The 17,364-nt window shown below is 41.3% G+C and overlaps 1 protein-coding gene across 2 annotated transcripts; it reads right to left on the bottom strand.

The window, feature by feature from the left end:
• Positions 1-930: 930 nt before the first annotated feature.
• Positions 931-15,102, bottom strand: rfx5 (regulatory factor X, 5). Of its 2 annotated transcripts, none has more exons than XM_062529258.1 (10): positions 15,062-15,102; positions 12,658-12,827; positions 12,469-12,502; positions 12,215-12,297; positions 10,952-11,068; positions 10,165-10,281; positions 9,796-9,874; positions 9,229-9,427; positions 8,728-8,822; positions 931-6,217 (listed from the first exon to the last, which is right to left on the bottom strand). In XM_062529258.1, exons 2-10 carry the CDS (start codon positions 12,768-12,770, stop codon positions 5,147-5,149), a joined length of 1,908 nt encoding a protein of 635 aa, XP_062385242.1. In that variant the 5' UTR covers positions 12,771-12,827; positions 15,062-15,102; the 3' UTR covers positions 931-5,146. The 2 variants fall into 2 exon arrangements, with proteins under 2 accessions (XP_062385242.1, XP_062385243.1); XM_062529259.1 differs by having other exon boundaries at positions 931-6,214.
• Between the last annotated feature and the right edge of the window lie 2,262 nt (positions 15,103-17,364).

The raw sequence follows: 17,364 nt of genomic DNA, 5'->3' as shown, positions 1-17,364 counted from the left end.
TTAAATCTAATACATTTTAGCATCAATAATTAGTATAAGCAAAACCAAGCATAGACTGTTTTTATGGTTGCTCATACTAATGATTTTAATACATTTTATTGGTGTTTTATGGTACAAAATCTGTGTTTTGGTGTTGTCCCAAACTAGAGTTTTCAGATGCCCTATCATACCTCAAACATTATTTATCACAAATTAATAAAAAAAAAGCATGCATATGAATTCATTGTTACCTGAACTAATAGACTATATGCACAGATTAAGCATATACATGTATGTGCATTCTATACTCTATTTTGCTCTATTTCTACCTGTCCCATGGTATTGCCGTCATTACCATCACACTCTACATAAAGGCACTTTCCTACTGTTTTTTCATCAAAAATGTATTTGGTAGCCATGGTAACCTAATATCATAGTGGAGCACATGGATTTCAAGCTGCAAGACAGATGCCCTAATGTCCAGAAAAGTAACTAAATCCACTCTTTATTCTTCGAGTTGGGCATGTACACTTATTATGTTGGACTGTTCAAGTAGCGCACCACGCTGTGTTGCTTGGCTATGCCAAGAAAGTCACCATTGTCCATGGACTTGACTTGTTTGTTGTGCTTGTCTACGTCTTGATGTCTGTGCCAACAGGATCACTGTACGAGTACGCTGCTCTGTCTGGCACCTATTGCCTATTTTGTGTTTATAATTGTCTGTATTTTTTATTTCATTTTGTGAAGTGACCTTGGGTGTCTTGAAAGGCGCTTTATACATGTATACAATGTATTATTATTATCATTATTATTATCATCTTAGAGAGCTTAACTAGGTTGTAATGTATCTCTGTCAAACACATGGACACACAAACATAAGCACGAACACACGTGCACGCACGCGCACCCACACACACACACCTGTAGTAAAAGACCCACAGGACAAAATAATGTAAATGGACTTTCACAACATTTAATACAGTCCCATTTAGGAAAATATATTCACATTAGCTGTTGGCATTGTTTCTTTCTTTATTTTTTATTTCTTCTTTTTAAAGGAAGCATAGATGTCCAGTATCACATAACTTTGATACAATGAAGAAGTACAAAATCAAACCGGTAACATTTTACACAGCTGCACATACAAAATGACAACACATAAGGTGCTCTATCCAATGAAACCAAATTCAGATTTTTTTTTGTATTCCATGTGCACATTGGCTATAAACATAAAGTGCAAGACATAAATAAGGGGCGTAAGAAAAGAGAAAACAAGAAGAAACCAAACACATCTGTAATAAATAGAGACCAGTGGCAGACATAAAACAACTGTTCTTATATGCACCACTACAAATCCAGCACCAGCCACCACACACTGTTGACCACATTAGTAGCAACACCAAGGACTTCCTCCCAACAGTCTCTGAAGATACCCTCCACTGGAGAATTTAACATTTGAATTTCTCAATATCTTATCACACAAATTAATTAATTTATTAATTCATATTTAATTATTTTTTACTGTTCCAATTAAAAAAAAATGTCCCGACGTTGGATGGAAGCATTGTGGGGGCAAGGAACTGCCTGCTTTCTACAAATCAATTCACCTTGAACTACAGTACAGTGACTGTTGGATCAGAACTGGAGAGATTCAAATTCACAAGATATCCACGGTTTTATGTCCACAACTGGTCAGTATTGAGCTCAAGCTCCACTCTTGAAAATAAACTATCTAAAACAATAAGCCATCCATAAAAATCATGCATGAATTTCGGGCATTACTCATCTGAGCGAAACTCTAAAAAAATATTTTAAAAGGACGTCAAATTTGATGCTGTAGAACAGTTTAAAAATTGGAAAACGTGAAAACCAGAGGTTGAATACACTTCATTGTGACTCTTGATGCATAGAGATGAAAATGATTTATTTTTTCTGAAGTATTATGATCCATGTTCTCTCCATGGCTACAGCATGGAAATACAACCACAACGCCAGTGCCAAGCTTGGAGGAATTAGCATCAGTCACAAAAATTAGCACCACTAACACAGACGAACATAAAAACAGACCTTGAATGCGGTTCAGATTGCCTGGGAATCAGGCTAGAGCACCGCTACCCGGATCACGATCATAATCTTTGATAATGCGACCCGTTTTTTGTTTTGTTTTATTTTTGTTTTTAATATTCATGCAAGCCAGAGGCTTCCACAGTGTAATTTCCGTCACTTTATTACCAGTCAGTCGTTCTCATCCACACACAGCCATCTCAAACACAATCCTTCACAGCCACACATGCTGCCTCTCCCAGTTCATCAACTACATCACCATTTCCGGAAGGAATACATAGCCTTACATTGCAAACAGCCCTACTTTGTATAAATACATTTATCAAAATGCATGTGGAGTCTTTCTCTATAATAATCACCTCTATTTTCCACTAGAATTTCCACCAGAATGATCATTGAGTGCATTAGCTTTTTAATTGATCTTTTGTAAAGCAATATCTGATCAAATTATGAATATTTTCTTATCCATTTAAATATTTGAATCTATTACGTTTTGTGCAAACTTGCATAACATTTTTTCTTTTTCACAGAAATATCAATTAACTTTGACTTTGAACTTTGTTCATTCACTTTAGAGAATGTCAAACATTTCCCTTTCATATTGAGTACAACATACAGTACAACTTAACTGTCATGAACTTTCCCAAAGATCCTTCCCAGATCCATCCTTCCACATCTATCCACATTTTTAAGCCCACAACTTCCCTCGAATCACTTGCTATATCCGTGTTCAACACCTTCCCTCGGATCACTTGCTATCTCCGTATTCAACACCTTCCTGAGGTCTTCAGACTTGCACCACCATTTTTTGGCCATGTGAATACACAACATTAAAGGACACAAAATCAAACAGTCAAATTAGCAAGAAATCAGCTGCTTAGTGCTAACTACAGTGTGCCTCGAGCCTTCGTTGCATGGACACACCTTGAAACTCTGTGGCATTTGGCAACAACTCTGAATTTAACTGTCCCTTTCATGGACTTTTGAGGCCACTTAAGAAGGCCGACAGGTCACCATGGTATAGTGCAGTTTACCAGGTTTCCTATTCTGGTTCTATGACCTTGGGCCTACAAGACAGGAAAAGGAGTATGGCTACTGCAGAACCTAGCAGACTATTGTTTGGCTAAGTTGTCATGATTACCCTGGTCATCAGATTTACAACATCATCAGGATGATCAGACACTTCAGGACACGTCATTTAGATCAGTGTGACTAAAAGACTGTTCTGTACTTATGTACGTATTCTCCTGGTGGGACAATTTACAGTAACCGGCCTAACAGATATTTGCCAGATTACATGGTCAATTTCATATTTCATTCATCCATATTGGACATGCAAAGTTCTTGGGTTAACTTCCAAAGAGGCATCCTTCCATCATGGAGGGCAGTTATCTTCTAAGAAAAATGGTGCCCTCCACAACCTACAAGGTTTTCTTGAACCCTTTAAGATAAATTAACTTTTAAGGGTTCAGCTTTGAACCCACTCATGAAGAGTACTTTGGACATTTTGCGATGAAACTTCCAGCCCTGAATAATTAAAAAGGTCTCTGTTAGTAAATGCCTGGGATGAGATATTAAGATTCTAAAAGATTTTTGTTCAACGCCATTACATTTTCCTCAGGAAGTGTGGTTTTCAAAGTGGGTGGGTGAAAGCTTCAGATGAGCAGCTGAACTGCATATAGTCGCTAACGCCTAGACCCTGATAACTGCAGGTTTATAAGGTAACATGCTCTTCTAGAAAAGGAGTGGCATGAAGAGGCTTAAGCATAGCATCCCACAAGCCAACCATTTTCTCTTTTACTGGTTGCGTATCAGTTTTTCACTTCTTTTTGAACTTGTCTTATTTTATATCTACTTTAGTCTAGGTCACTCAGGTTTTGTGCTTTGAATATTGTTTTCCTCCTAAGTGACAATCTACACACAGCTGAGCTAAAAAAAAAATAAAATAAAAAAAAAAACCTCAAACATTTTTAAGTAATCTCTCATTCGCAACATAATGACCTGACAGGTTGGAATTGCACATATTCGACAGACCCCAGTAAGTGCTGATGTTGGGTTCGGTTCACTGGTGACCAGGCGAGATTCTACCCAATCTGTCCAGAGCGCAACCAAATAGATGACAGAGAGGGACATGGGGATGTGCTAATATCAAAGCACCATATCAGATTATATGAAAGACTTCACTTCCCATAAGGCTTAGTGTACAACAACCAGGGACAGCTTCTGTCTTGATTTTTCAGACAATCTCCTTAACTACTGTAAGAAGATGTGAAGCGCAACCTTAATTATCAAATAACAATATAATCATAACAAAATAAAATTCCTAAAATTAAAAAAGAACTTGTTAAAAACAGATGTTAAGGGGGGGCAGAAGAAGCACTTGGCGCCCTGAGAGGTTCAGACCCGTAAATCCCTCATCCTCCACGTCTTGCCACCTCAGACAAGACACTCAAGCACAGGAACACAACCAGACCTAATATCCTTAGCCACGTGGACAAACATGCTGTCACAATCACGTCAATGCTAACCGCACGCACCCTCACACACTCTTCCACACACACGTTTACACACACACAGACATACAGTAACCTCATCCTTAGGTACTGAGTGCAAGCACTGATGGAGTTGATGAAAGTCTATTGGTTAGTTAAGTCAGTTGTTTTGGCTTCATTGATCCCATTGGCTGCCTTGTTTCTTTTTTTTTCCTTTTTTTTTTTCAAACACTAGAAAGGCACCATTTAGGGACTTCCACCATTTCTAAGTAAGGAAGTACAAAGGCGGTCAATGGAGAGAAGTGATGGGAGATCACAGTATAGCGATGGGGCACTGGAGCACTCCCTCAGGAGCATGTTCCAGTCATTCATGAAAAAAAAAAAAAAAAAAAACTCCAAACGACTAATTAATCATCGGTCTTGGTCCAAGACACGGTCTTAATTAGTGGCATGACAAGCTATCAAATGCAGATGGGTCTAACAGTCACGGGGAGCTGGCGATGTTGAGCTCCTATGATTCAGTGGGAGGCAGTGGGGGACCGGTCTCTGTGGCCTCCACACTGCACCTCCACACCCACTCACCTTTCCCTTGTCGGGACGGGGGGCCTGGGCTAGGGGTCATCACTTTGGGATCTCGCCCCTTGTGACTGATCACTGCTGCCTGCTGGGACAGAAGAAGGCTCGGGGGGTGCAAAGGTTTCGGACTCATCCACGGGGGTGAGGGTGATCTCCACTTCTCGCTCGTCCTCTTGACCAGTCGGAGGAAGAAAAGCCGGGGGGGCTAGGAGAGGGTTTGAAGCGGGCACTCGGTTTTCGGACGCAGGGGCAAGCTGCCCTCCAGGCGCCCTCTGGATCACCATGGATCGGCTCGGAGTATTCGGGGCACTCTGCAGGACCAGGACGGGTCGAGGATCGGCGTCGAGCAGGGGTGCAGAGACAGGCTGGCACTGGACCACGACGCCCGCCCTCTGGTCTTGGGCAGACGCCGCGGCGTCATGGAGGGTGGAGGGAATCGAGCCCAGCACCAGCTGGTGCTGATCCTGGATCACGATCTCCAGCAGCTGAGAGGAGGAAGAAGGCGCGGCGGAGAACGAGGACGAGGAGGCCAGAGCCTTCTGGATCACCCCTCCGGTCGTCTGTGCCAGCGGCAAGCTGGACGGAGCCGGAGGCTGCTGTTGCTGAGCGATGGCATCTTCTGGACGGGGCTTCCTGGGCCGACCCCTCTTGCGCTTGGGAGGCGCGTCCGCGGCGGCGCCCGGCGGTTCGGCCGCGGGACGTTTCGGGCCGGCGCCGCGCGCTCGCTGGACCACCGGCGTGGGCGCGGCCGCGGTGGCCACGGTGACGGCGGTGGCCTTGTCGCGCTCGCTGTAGGCCAGGCTCACGGTGGAGGGGAGGATCATCACGGGGAGCGGAGCTCCCTTCTGCTGGGGCAACGTCGTCACGGTGATGGGCAGGAGATGGGGCGATGCGGACGTGTCCTTGGGCGCCAGCAGCGTCGCGGAGGAGTGCACCGAGAGCGGCGACTTGTTGTCGGGGACCGACCCGCGCGGCAGCAGCTTGGGCAGGTGCTTGATCAGATTCTGCACCTGCTGGTTGCGACCCTCCACCTCTTTGGCCGGCTTCTCGCCGCCGGCAGGCGTCTTTCCGTGCATGGCCTGCTCTCCATCACTTTTGTCTTTCTGCTACAGTAACAGACAAACAGACCTGTCACAATAACTACTTTTTGTTGGATGATACATTTTTTAACATTGTTATTTTCCTTTTATTTTTATGCTACCATGTGCATATGAAATGATAATATAATAGTGTAATAATGTAAGTAGACCATTGTAGTGAATATATATATATATAAATGTATATTTAAATGTTCTGACATTGCCTCACAGCATGCCAGCGTAGCTCTAGACATGCACACAAACATAGCTACCCCCACTATTTGGCAGGAAAAGTAACGTGGAAGTTACCGATATTTAACAAAAAATAGTAAAAGTACAAAGCAAAAGTACGAATGGCAACAGTTTTTTTACTTATCTAATGAAAACATCCCTAATGCTTTGTTATTGCTACACATGTGAATTGTGGTACCATATGGGGATGAATAAAGTTTCAATTCGATTTGATGAAAGTACCATCAGACTTGACGTGTATCAAACCAGATAATTAACAGATGGTGTACTATACCAGTGTGCTGTACACTGTAAAAAATAACAATGCATCTTAATGCAATAACACAAGTATACATTACTTCCCCTCGGTTGACAGTGTGCTTACTACAGAAATAAAAGTAACATACCAAACTTGCATCGATGAGGTCTAAAACTAGTCTGGTTTTCACCATACTAAGCTCAATCTTTTAAGATTGAACATTAGTCTGGGGAGGCTGTGCTTTGTTTCTACTGCACTTCGCATCGCTTAAGTTTCGTTATCGTCACGTCACCGGCCAATAGCGTGCCAGGACTAGAGTATGGCAGTTTCTGATTGGAGCCAAAGGTTCTGGCAGTAAACAGCAGAGATAGATCGGCTGGTTTCTACCCTGAGCTGCCGGGCGAAATTCAAATTCCCCTGAAGTTCAGGCAGGGTTCACCCAGCCTAGTCCAAAACCATACACGAGTAACCTCCGCAACTTTTGGACATAGGACCTCAATTCCAGCCAGTGGAGCCATGTATCAGTGGAGACCGTTTTCAGCACATTTCATCCAGTCCTTCTAGTTGCAGAATTTGCTGGTGCTAGCCTAGCGAAAGTCAGTCTTAAAAAGTCTTAAAAACAGTCTTACCCACTCCACAGTACACCCAAGGCAAATAAATGATAATGTCAGACTATCGATGTAAACGTCTGTGTTGATAGAATAAAGTTAGTTTGTTTAATTTCATGTTTTGTGGGTTCGTAAATGTAAGAAACCGTCTCTTCCTTTTGAGTGAGTGATCCGCACAAGCATTCCAATGCATCTGTACCATTTACTTGAGCAAACGGCAAATAAATACTTGAACTTGAAATGTCAAATGAAACTCAGGCCTATTGCCCAATAATTGGACAAGGTTATTGTGACTGCCCGAAACTCAACAACAGGGAAATGAAACTGCAATATTTCAGTGATGAGCAAGTTTGCCTGTGTGAGTTCACAGAGCAAAAGGCACCAACAACAGAAACCAGTCCTATTGCCTCTATGCCAATGTCATATGCCAAATGACATACAACATTGCCAAAGTCAACCACAACTGTTTACCAGAAACCTAATTTGCATGTAACAATACGACCTTGACGCAAATATGCGGCAACTGCTCGTCAGACATTTCTGTAAGGGAATGAACCACAATGACGTCAACATTTTGGGTGTGTTTGAATTACTGTCCTTGTAGCATCCCTTTCCACATTCCACAGAGGGGAGAAGTTCACCTTGTCTAAATACAATTATATTTCCTTATTAGCTGTTTATACACAGGGCAAAACCCAGAACGATATGAATAAGGTCACTACCAAACTTTGTTCTCAATTGATTCTATAGTACGTTTTTTTGTGTAGAATCCATTTCTACTTGGGACATTTTACATTATGCATAGTTCATGAGATAATTCGCATATTTTCCACAAAAAACCTGCGCTGAATGGCTGAATCGCAGGAGGGTGGGCTGTACTTCTGGATGCTGGAAGGTGTAATCAATTAACTCATTAACTACTTACCAAGAGATTGGCTGTAAATAGTTCCAAAAGTCCCATAACGCGGAAATAGGCTGGAAAAGCGCTGCCATTTTTTCCTATGGAGGTCTATGGGAGTGTCGCCACTCTGTTGTATCTACCGCTCTGGGGTATGACAGTGGTTCTCAAACTTTTTATAATGAGTACCACCTCCGAGAACAATTTACTCTTGAAGTACCACCATTATGAGCAGCATTAAAATACAGTAGCGTAGGCCAATTTAAACATATTTTATATTGTCCATACTGTTTTGTTTTGTTTTTCAAGAAGATAAAAAACTAGTTTAAATTCAAAGATTTTTCAATATAAATATATATTATATATATATATATATATTATATCATTTTAATTATTTGAAGTGATTATTTTATGTTCACAAAATAAAACATCTTGGAGACTCCCAGAGTACCACGACATAGAGTGCGTGTACCACCAGCGGTACCTGCACCACAGTTTGAGGACTACAGGAGTAGGACATGGCCTGGCTGGAGCACATTACCTTGCCATCCCGACCACTGCCTTCTCCCTCCACGGCACCAGCTTTGGGCGGCGCGGGGTTCTTCTTGATCACTTTGTGAGGCTTTGCTGGCCCACCTGCGAGAAAAACAAGAGAGATGCCACAAATCGTCAATGGGTGAAATAAAGAAATAACAACTACGGCGATGACTTGGGAAACCAAGCTGTCTCAATCTCAGGAATCAACATACAGTAGTACATCAACAATTACTAGTAAAACTACACGACTCAGATATTCAGATGCACTGCTCTAGTAGTCACACCACAAACATACACTGTAAAATCAGAGTTCAGTCAACTCAATTAAAGTAAGGTAACTCACTGCCTTGAATGGAATGGTAAACTTACTTAAAGGAATGAGTAAATAACACTTTAATCATATGAGTCAAATATTGAGAATAAAATGAGTACACTGAACTGATTTCATTCACTGTGCCTATACTAACTGAATATCTTCACAATAATTTCTCTAATCTACACGTACCGGCTAGATCAGCAGAAGTGACCAGTTCAGCCTGGCTGCAGCGCGGGTTGACGATGTGCTCTTGCACCAGGAATTTGGCAATCTCCACCACCGTGTCAAAGGAGCGCTTCAGAATCTTCTGTGCCCAGTCACAAATCAGCTGACACGCTGCCTCCGTCACTTCCTGCTTATAGGTCTGGACCAGTTCCGTCAGCTCCGACTGCAAGCCATCGACATGTTAGTTTTCACTCAAGTTGTTCGTGGTTACAGTACACTATGCTCTGACAAGTTGACGGATAACTTTTTGTTTTCTGCCCCAAAATGTCAAATATCACGTGTTTCCAAAGTTAGTGGGCGGAGTATGTGGACTCGTATATCAATCACTATTACACAATGAGGACTGATTTTTTCAGAAACTTTACAATTTTGTCATTCAAGCTTTCTGCACAGTGTAGTAGCGTTTCTGTTGATGACTTTGTACAAAGAGGTACGGTGGCCTCAGCTAAATGCATATGAAAACATTAGTGACTTTTCACTCAAGACTTGAAGAGAAAGAAGAGAAATAAAGAAAGACTTGTGTGCTCTTACTGGGTCATTCTTCAGATCTAGGTTAGGCAACAGGGGCATGTTCAAGATTGTCTTCCTACGAATCCCACTATAGCAGTATGTGGAGCAGCCAGGTTAAAGAACAAATGAGCAAACAGGTGCATTGTGCTACTGTAAGTGCAGTATCATGTAATTACAACCAGGATTTGTGAATTGAAGATATACATGCATAATAATTATACGTAACATGACTATGACCTAAACATATGACAGTAATCAAACTTGGGCAGGTGGTGTTGTATTGGTGTTGAAATTATTGTGAATTCATATTTCCCAAAGAAGGTCTATCTATTTTGGGCAATAACACCATGCCCTTGGATGACGTGTAATAGTCACTGCAAGGAAGGATATTTTGACTGTCCTCTTCCTCCCAGTCTCCGGGCTTTGATGTTGGGGAAAATATCACGGATGATTTTGCCGAAGTTGGCTGCACTCAGTGGCCGCTGCTGCAAGTTATCACAGTACCGCCTGGGAGAAGGAAGAGGATTGTTTTAGATTTATATCTTTACTATTATTACAAAAGCAAATGCTTTCAACTACAATAAAACTACACCCGTTTTCTAAAAGTCAGTCAAGGGCCACCTTCACATATATACATGTAATTGACATGTGACATCTTCCACCACCAATCAAATATTCTAACCCTGGCCCTGACTATCAAAGATTTTCCTTTCAACGCCTGAGAACTTGGGGAAATGCCCTCCTTTAAGCAGAAGTAAGGCAACTTACTTTGCTAACAAAGTGAAAAGCATGCAAAAAAATGTGCAAACTCAAACAACAGAATAGGAACTTATAAAAAGGAACTTATACAGAACATTGGGAACAACAGGTCTGTTTCTGAACAATGGCAAAATAATGCCTTCAAAACAGTTTATACTGTAAACAATACAGTTACACAATTCACAACATGTTTGCGCAATATTATGCAACTGAGCATGCAACTTTTTTTACGGAGCATGCTAGCTCAAGAGCACTTGTCCCTTTGAAAGTCAAGAAATCTCACTTGTCAAGAAATCTCACAACTATCTCCCACTTACTTCCTGTCACCCTACACCCTTCACTGTCCTATACAAATAAAGGCAAACCCCCCCCCCCCCAAAAAAAAATATACTTAAAAAAAAAAGAAAAGGAATCTCACTTGTAGGTCTCATACACGTCCTGCTTGGGCAGACAGGTGTCAGCATGCTCCTCCAGGTGACTCCGTATCCAGTTGCAGGTGAGCAGCTGGTCAGCCATGTTCAGGGAGCTGGCATCACTATGGACAATTACAGATGATAGTTAACCGGAAGAGAACCATGGTGAAGTCACTGATCTATAAAGAGTTATTCTTTATAGATCAGTGGGTGAAGTGGAGTAGATTCAGTTAGCTCTGATGAGAATTTCAAAACGCCGGAATACTAAGATAATAACCTGAGAACGTTTGTATGAAAACACCTTTCCAGTTTGTTCAAAATTAGAAAGAATGCATGCTTGTCTGATTGTATACTGTGTGTGTGTGTGTGTGTGTGTGTGTGTGTGTGCATTATGAGCATCTCTGCTTAACTCTACAGTCACATTAGCAACAAGAAACAGCAGCAAAGCAACCAGCTGCCATTCATTTTCAATTGGAGTGGGCATTTTACAGCGGCAAGTGGTCGTTATGCTGCAAGCTAGGTGTTGAGTGACTGACACTGCAACTGCCAATCCAAGTGAAGGCAGCGTGACGTACATTGCTTGAAACTTACAAAGAAACTATGCAGTTTAGGCCATTTCTTCACTGTTTTCTCGTTTTTCGCTTACAGGTTTCTCTGCAGAGCTTCCCCTAAAGCTTTAGCGTGCATATTTTACAACTCCTCAATCGGTCAGTTTGCCGTTTCATGAGCATGATCGCAAGGCTGCGAGACTTTCTGTTTGTCAGTGCAGCAACCTGTCGGCCCAAAGTTGCAAAGGATGTTTTTTCCGCTCACAGGCGCTAGGTGGAAACAAGACGGCCACCACTCAACCCGAAAAGAGACATTCCGGTGACTCCAAAGCTGTTCAGCTAAGATAAATTAAGCTAAAAACTGCATAGTTCCCCAATAACTGAAAATAAAAATCAAGATAGAGGCTCACAGGCAGCAGTATTTATGTATACTGTGAAGCGGTAGCAACTACCTGCAAACCACAGCCTTGTTCATGAGCTCGTAATGCCCACTCAGCGGTATATTGCTGGATTTGCCGCTGTCTCGTGCAGCTAATGTGATTGTAGGGTTAAGCTGAGAACATGTGTGTGCTGTCTCAGTATGCTTAAATTGTGTGGGTGTGGGTGTGTTTCTGATTGTATTGAAAACCCTTTGTGTATATGGGTGTGTGTGGATGTGTGTGTGTGTGTGTCTGTATGTGCGTGTGCGTGCGTGTGTGTGTGTGTATGTATTTGGCTAACCTTTTTTCCCCTGCACTGGGTCCAGAGGGTAGCTGGAGGTACAGGTAGAGCTTGTCATTGTCAGAGAAGCGCTGAACATCTTGCTGCAGAAAAACAGGATTCAGGTCACAGTTGTGTAAACATTGCTAATAATATGTCAAGGTCAAAGCAAGCAACTCAATTAGTTCCAGAGAGTGGAATAATTCTGCACAGACTACAAAAAAATTATATGAGAGAGAAAACATCGCTTTGCATAATTTACACTGCTTACTTACCAAAATGGTGTCGACTTTGCCCTGAACAGTTTTACTGCAGAGAGGCAAAAAAAAAAAAAAAGCAACAACAACAACAACAACAACAAAAAAACAGAAAAGAGGTTCAGTTTGTGCAGAGAGGGGCATGTATTACATAATATGCATTCAAATGGTATCTTTTGTGTAACCAGCTCAGGAATGCTGTCTTACGAGATGTTGTTCTTGAGTTTCTGCAGGAGCATGCTGGGCTCCGTGTCGCCCTCTCCTGTGTCCAGCCGCCCGGGTTTGGGGGCCTCCCCGCCCCTCACTCGCTCGTCCGCCATGGGTTGCACTCACTGAGCTGGCCTCCCGCATCCAGAACCCTCGAAGAGAACCAGAGTCTAGAGGGACAGGGAGGAAAGGGGAGACAGTCAAAGACGTGTGGGTAGACATTTAAATCTGATGTGAGAATGATATCACATTACTGTACAGAACAAAACGGACATGAAAGATACACAACAACAAGTGCTGTCTGCAGCATCTCAAATGCAGAGTTTTGTCAAAAATCCGATTACAAGATCGTAATAATATAATAAGAAGAGAAAATCATTGCGTTCTAACATTTCACTCCTCCTGACTTTATTTCCACCTTAACTACAGCAAAAGCCACAAAGCTGTGCGTGTGCAGTACACAAATCAACCAAATTCCAGCAATATACTTTTTAAAGTCTTTTTACCACTATATGTGGAGTTAAAAGCCTCTCCCTATCCGCTTCGGTAGGAGCTTGATATTGTTTGCTTGAAATAATAGCTGCCTAGTGGTGTTGCCAAGATGTGTGCCAAGGGGCAACACATCCCTCTAAGTACTTTATTATAAAATACTACTCCATTGTTTTGAAAGGAGGCACTATGGTCAGTGCCACAGCCCAACACATACAGACATAAAATTAATTTAGCCTCAATGGCAAAGTTATCAATAGCATTTTGTTAAATACAATCTTCATTGTGAGATGTCAAAAACAAGCCTGTCTTTGTCACAATTTGTATCATGACATATTGTGCTTGAAAATTACAAGGAGGTCTAGGCTACATTAAAATACAATCCTGTCTATAAATGTAATAACCATACTGTAATTACTAACAAATAACTAACACATTACTACATTACAATTTATCAACAGACTCACAAAAACGTTGATGGACTGTTTATTAATTTCAATTCATAAAATGATGTGTCCATCAGTAAATAGTAAACAGTAACACACACAAATACAAACATAACTTTGACAGTCAGTTCTTGAAGACAGAACAGAAGCTCATTCTGTATCTAAAATAAAAGGATGATGATGATAAATTCATTCATGCAGTGAAATTAATGTTATCATGCTCCTGGAAACATTCTCATGTATGATAACATTTCACTAATTAATTAATGAACATGACAAAAGGGCCGAGATACACAAGGTTACAAATTGTGTTATGCATGTTAGGCTACATAAACGAAGTAACAGCTGTAGCCTACATAATGGTGCCCCGCATAGTGTTAGACTAATAGGATCTTAAACAACGGCAATGGGCTGAATTCAAGAGTATAGAAGCCCGAATCGCCAAATTATTAATTATAATTCGGTTTAAGATGTTATCCTCTTCCATGGGGCACCAAGGTCACCAAGAAAGGAAAGAGGTTCCAAAGCGGTTTGCTCCAAAATAATCAATGAAATAGTGACACTCCCACTACGGCAACCCGCTGTCACAGTCTGTGAATTAACGTTACAAGAGATTGTACCGGAGTAAGCAAGAAACACAAACCACCCTAATGTTTTGAAAACCAACCAACATATTTGTTTGCGACTGTAGTTACTGCCGATATCGATCAATGTCGACCAGAGGCAGTAGACCTCTGGCACAGCTGAGCCGCTGTCAGCCCTCATCTACCAGCTGTCAAAAGCTACCACATCGAAATACAACGGGGGAGAGCGAGCATGTTTTCGGAATGCAACTAGGAAGCTAACGTTAGCTTGCTAGCCACCAGCTTCTTCCTTATATTAACCTAGCTACGACCCTTCCTTGAATTTCGCGGATGTTTCAACGTCCAAATTAGACAGTTCGACAAATATGGCCGTAAAAAAACACCTGTTCTCGTCTTATTAACCTGTTACAAGTCCCATCTTGTTTGCCGCACTGTTTGCTACGGTCATGCGCTTACGAATCACATTCTTCCCGCTTTCTTCGTTTATGGACAAAACGAAGCCTTGACATACTTGCTGGCTAGCTGGTAGATATCTAGCTAGTTGGCTTTAGACATCGATTGTTGACCATCCAAGCCATGCTTTCACAGCGTTTTAACCACCTTTGACTAACCAATGCGAAACATTGACACTGTCACTTAACGTTACCCAGAACACACAAGTATTGTTATTAAATTAGTGAACATAGTAAGCTACATTAGTTATAGCCTGGCTAGCTATGCTGCTAAGGTTGGCAAGCTGTGAACACATTGAAATACATGAGGCATAGAGCAATGAAAACTTATAGAACTATTTTCATAATCAACGTTAAAAATGCGTAAAACATTCTTTCATATTTAAAGCAAAATAATAGAGGTATTTATTTTATAAAAAGAAAAAGAAAGTACCTGAGTCAAAGATACAGCAAAAATCCCCTGTCAGATTATTTTATGATTGGACAACTGTGTTATGTCTGCCTGACTACAAAGCAAACCCCTACGTGATTGGATGTTTTATAGCTTTCTGCACGGATACAGAGCATACCTTTAATTCTATTGGATAAATACCTTTATTTTCTCCAGGAAGATTATTTTGATAGGAGGGGAAATGTTGCTCTGCCCAGTGACAAATGTGATGGTGCAATTGTTTTAGTCCTCCTAGTAACAAGAATCTGATTGGTCCGTTTTTAACAGCTTTCGATTCTGCCATGGAAAGACCAGTTTATCAACTACCTGCAATAGGCCTAAGGCCTATCATAACATAATGCAAGCAGTATCTATTTACTGAATTTCCAAACAACTTTATAAATGCTTTCGATTCATGGAAAGACCTGTATCAACTACCTGTAGGCCTAAGGCCTATCATAACTTATGCAAGCATTATCTATTTACTGAATTTCCAAACAACTTTATATTACAGCCTATACTCACGAGTATATGTGACCCTATTACACACCCAATGCAGACCAATACCTTACATGAATGCTTGTATAAACAAAAACATCACCTCAAATGGACCACAAACATCCAGTACACTAAAGAAAACCAAGCAAGGACTGTACTTCCTATGTAACCACGAAAAAACTGTCAATATCTTACATATAGCATATAATAACAGGTAGCATCCTGACCTGGTATGGGAACTGTAGCCCGTGACTGCAGTGCCCTATAGAGAGTGGTGCATTCTGTCGGACACACCATCAGAGGAAATATCAAAAGAGTATGAACAAGGACCCAAAAAATGACATTACAAAAGGACATTTCACGCCCAGACCATGGACTGTTCAAACCACTATTCTGTTCTTGAATTTCCCCTTGGGGATCAATCAAGTATCTATCTATCTATATCTACAGTGCCGGTTCAGACCTCCATGGGGCCCTAGGCAAAATCCTGCTAAGGGGCCCTCCTTACTACCTGACTCTGAGGGCCAAAATATAACCATTTTTTTAAAATATATATATATATATATATATATATATATATATATATATATAATGTATAGCCTATTATGTGACATAACAGTGCTCCTAATACAATCATCCCAAAACAGAAATTACCAAATATAATGTTTTTCCCCATAAAGGACCTTCACAGCAAATGTAAATATAATGTATAAATAGGCAATAAAACTACGGTTTTGATACTCAGAAATTTGTGGTTTGACACGTGAAGTTATGCAGTTCTTTTTTGTAAGTGTCTAGACCGTTCTTCACCTGTGTGTCTGCAGTAGGCTACGAGCCAAAGACATACTGTAGCTACTGAACTGGCTCCCCTGATTCCCTTCAATATTTTTTCAAACATAGACTATTTTAAACAATTGTAATACTTCATATGTCTAATTTACGATATGTATCTATTGCCCATGCGGCACAGCGAATCAAAGTTAATAGGCCTAAAGGCTACTTTCCATTTTGCATACGTTCAGTTGTAGGGTATCTAAACCAACTAAAGCTCGACTAAAATATTGTAAACCCATTTATTTAAAATGTATAGTATGGGAAGAGTGAAATCACAGAAATCGCATGTGTATGCTGAAAAACTGTTTCATCCCGAGCTGCACGTAATTATGAGCGCATTTAAAGAAGCGGGTTTTTTTCTTCTTCTTTTAATGTAGCCAGTCGCCGCATTCAAAAACGGAACATGGGATTATACATTATCACAACTTTGCCATGACTGGGAAAGGCTGGCAAACAAGCCGCAGGCAGATTCACTTCAGATTCAGGGGATTCACTTCCTTGTGTGGTCGACCTAAGCTAGGTCAGCAACACGCGCTGGAGAGGTGTGGACATCAAACCATGAGACGAACGCAAGTTTACCCGACTGCTGTTCCTGCTTTTCATTCTCGTTAAGTTTCTTCTTTTTTCGGATTCACGTTCATCTTCTTGTAATGTAGCTTATGAAACACTGTCGCTGTGTCTGCATATGCCTACCTGTCTGTCACTAACTTGGCTCAAGGGAAGACAGAGGAGGAGGCCTTCATTTACTTGCGGGGCCCTACGCAACTTGCGTAGTGTGCGTATAGGGATATATATCTAAACCACTGAGGACAGAAGTCTCTGTTCCCATATGGCTTAAACATAGAGAGGACATAGGTATCCTGGACACACATAAAAGTTAAACTCTGCATTACATGGACTTGCCATTATTGCAGTTACACACACTGTACTTTTTACCCCCTTCTCAATCTATTTATTAAATTATTTCTAAAACT

This window comes from Sardina pilchardus, chromosome 24 (genome assembly GCF_963854185.1).
Source record: "Sardina pilchardus chromosome 24, fSarPil1.1, whole genome shotgun sequence".
NCBI classification, from domain to species: domain Eukaryota; kingdom Metazoa; phylum Chordata; class Actinopteri; order Clupeiformes; family Clupeidae; genus Sardina; species Sardina pilchardus.
The sequence above is the reverse complement of the archived record's forward strand: the minus strand, read 5'-3'. Positions and strand labels throughout refer to the sequence as shown.

Bases quoted from the DNA above. Each gene is read 5' to 3' on its own strand.
- rfx5 (XM_062529258.1), bottom strand. From the start codon at position 12,770: ATGGCGGACGAGCGAGTGAGGGGCGGGGAGGCCCCCAAACCCGGGCGG. The intron at 12,503-12,657 runs GTAAGACAGCAT...GCCTCTCTGCAG, and splicing joins AAACTCAAGAACAACATCTC to TAAAACTGTTCAGGGCAAAG. The intron at 9,875-10,164 runs ATATCCTTCCTT...TGGCTGCTCCAC, and splicing joins GGAGGAAGAGGACAGTCAAA to ATACTGCTATAGTGGGATTC.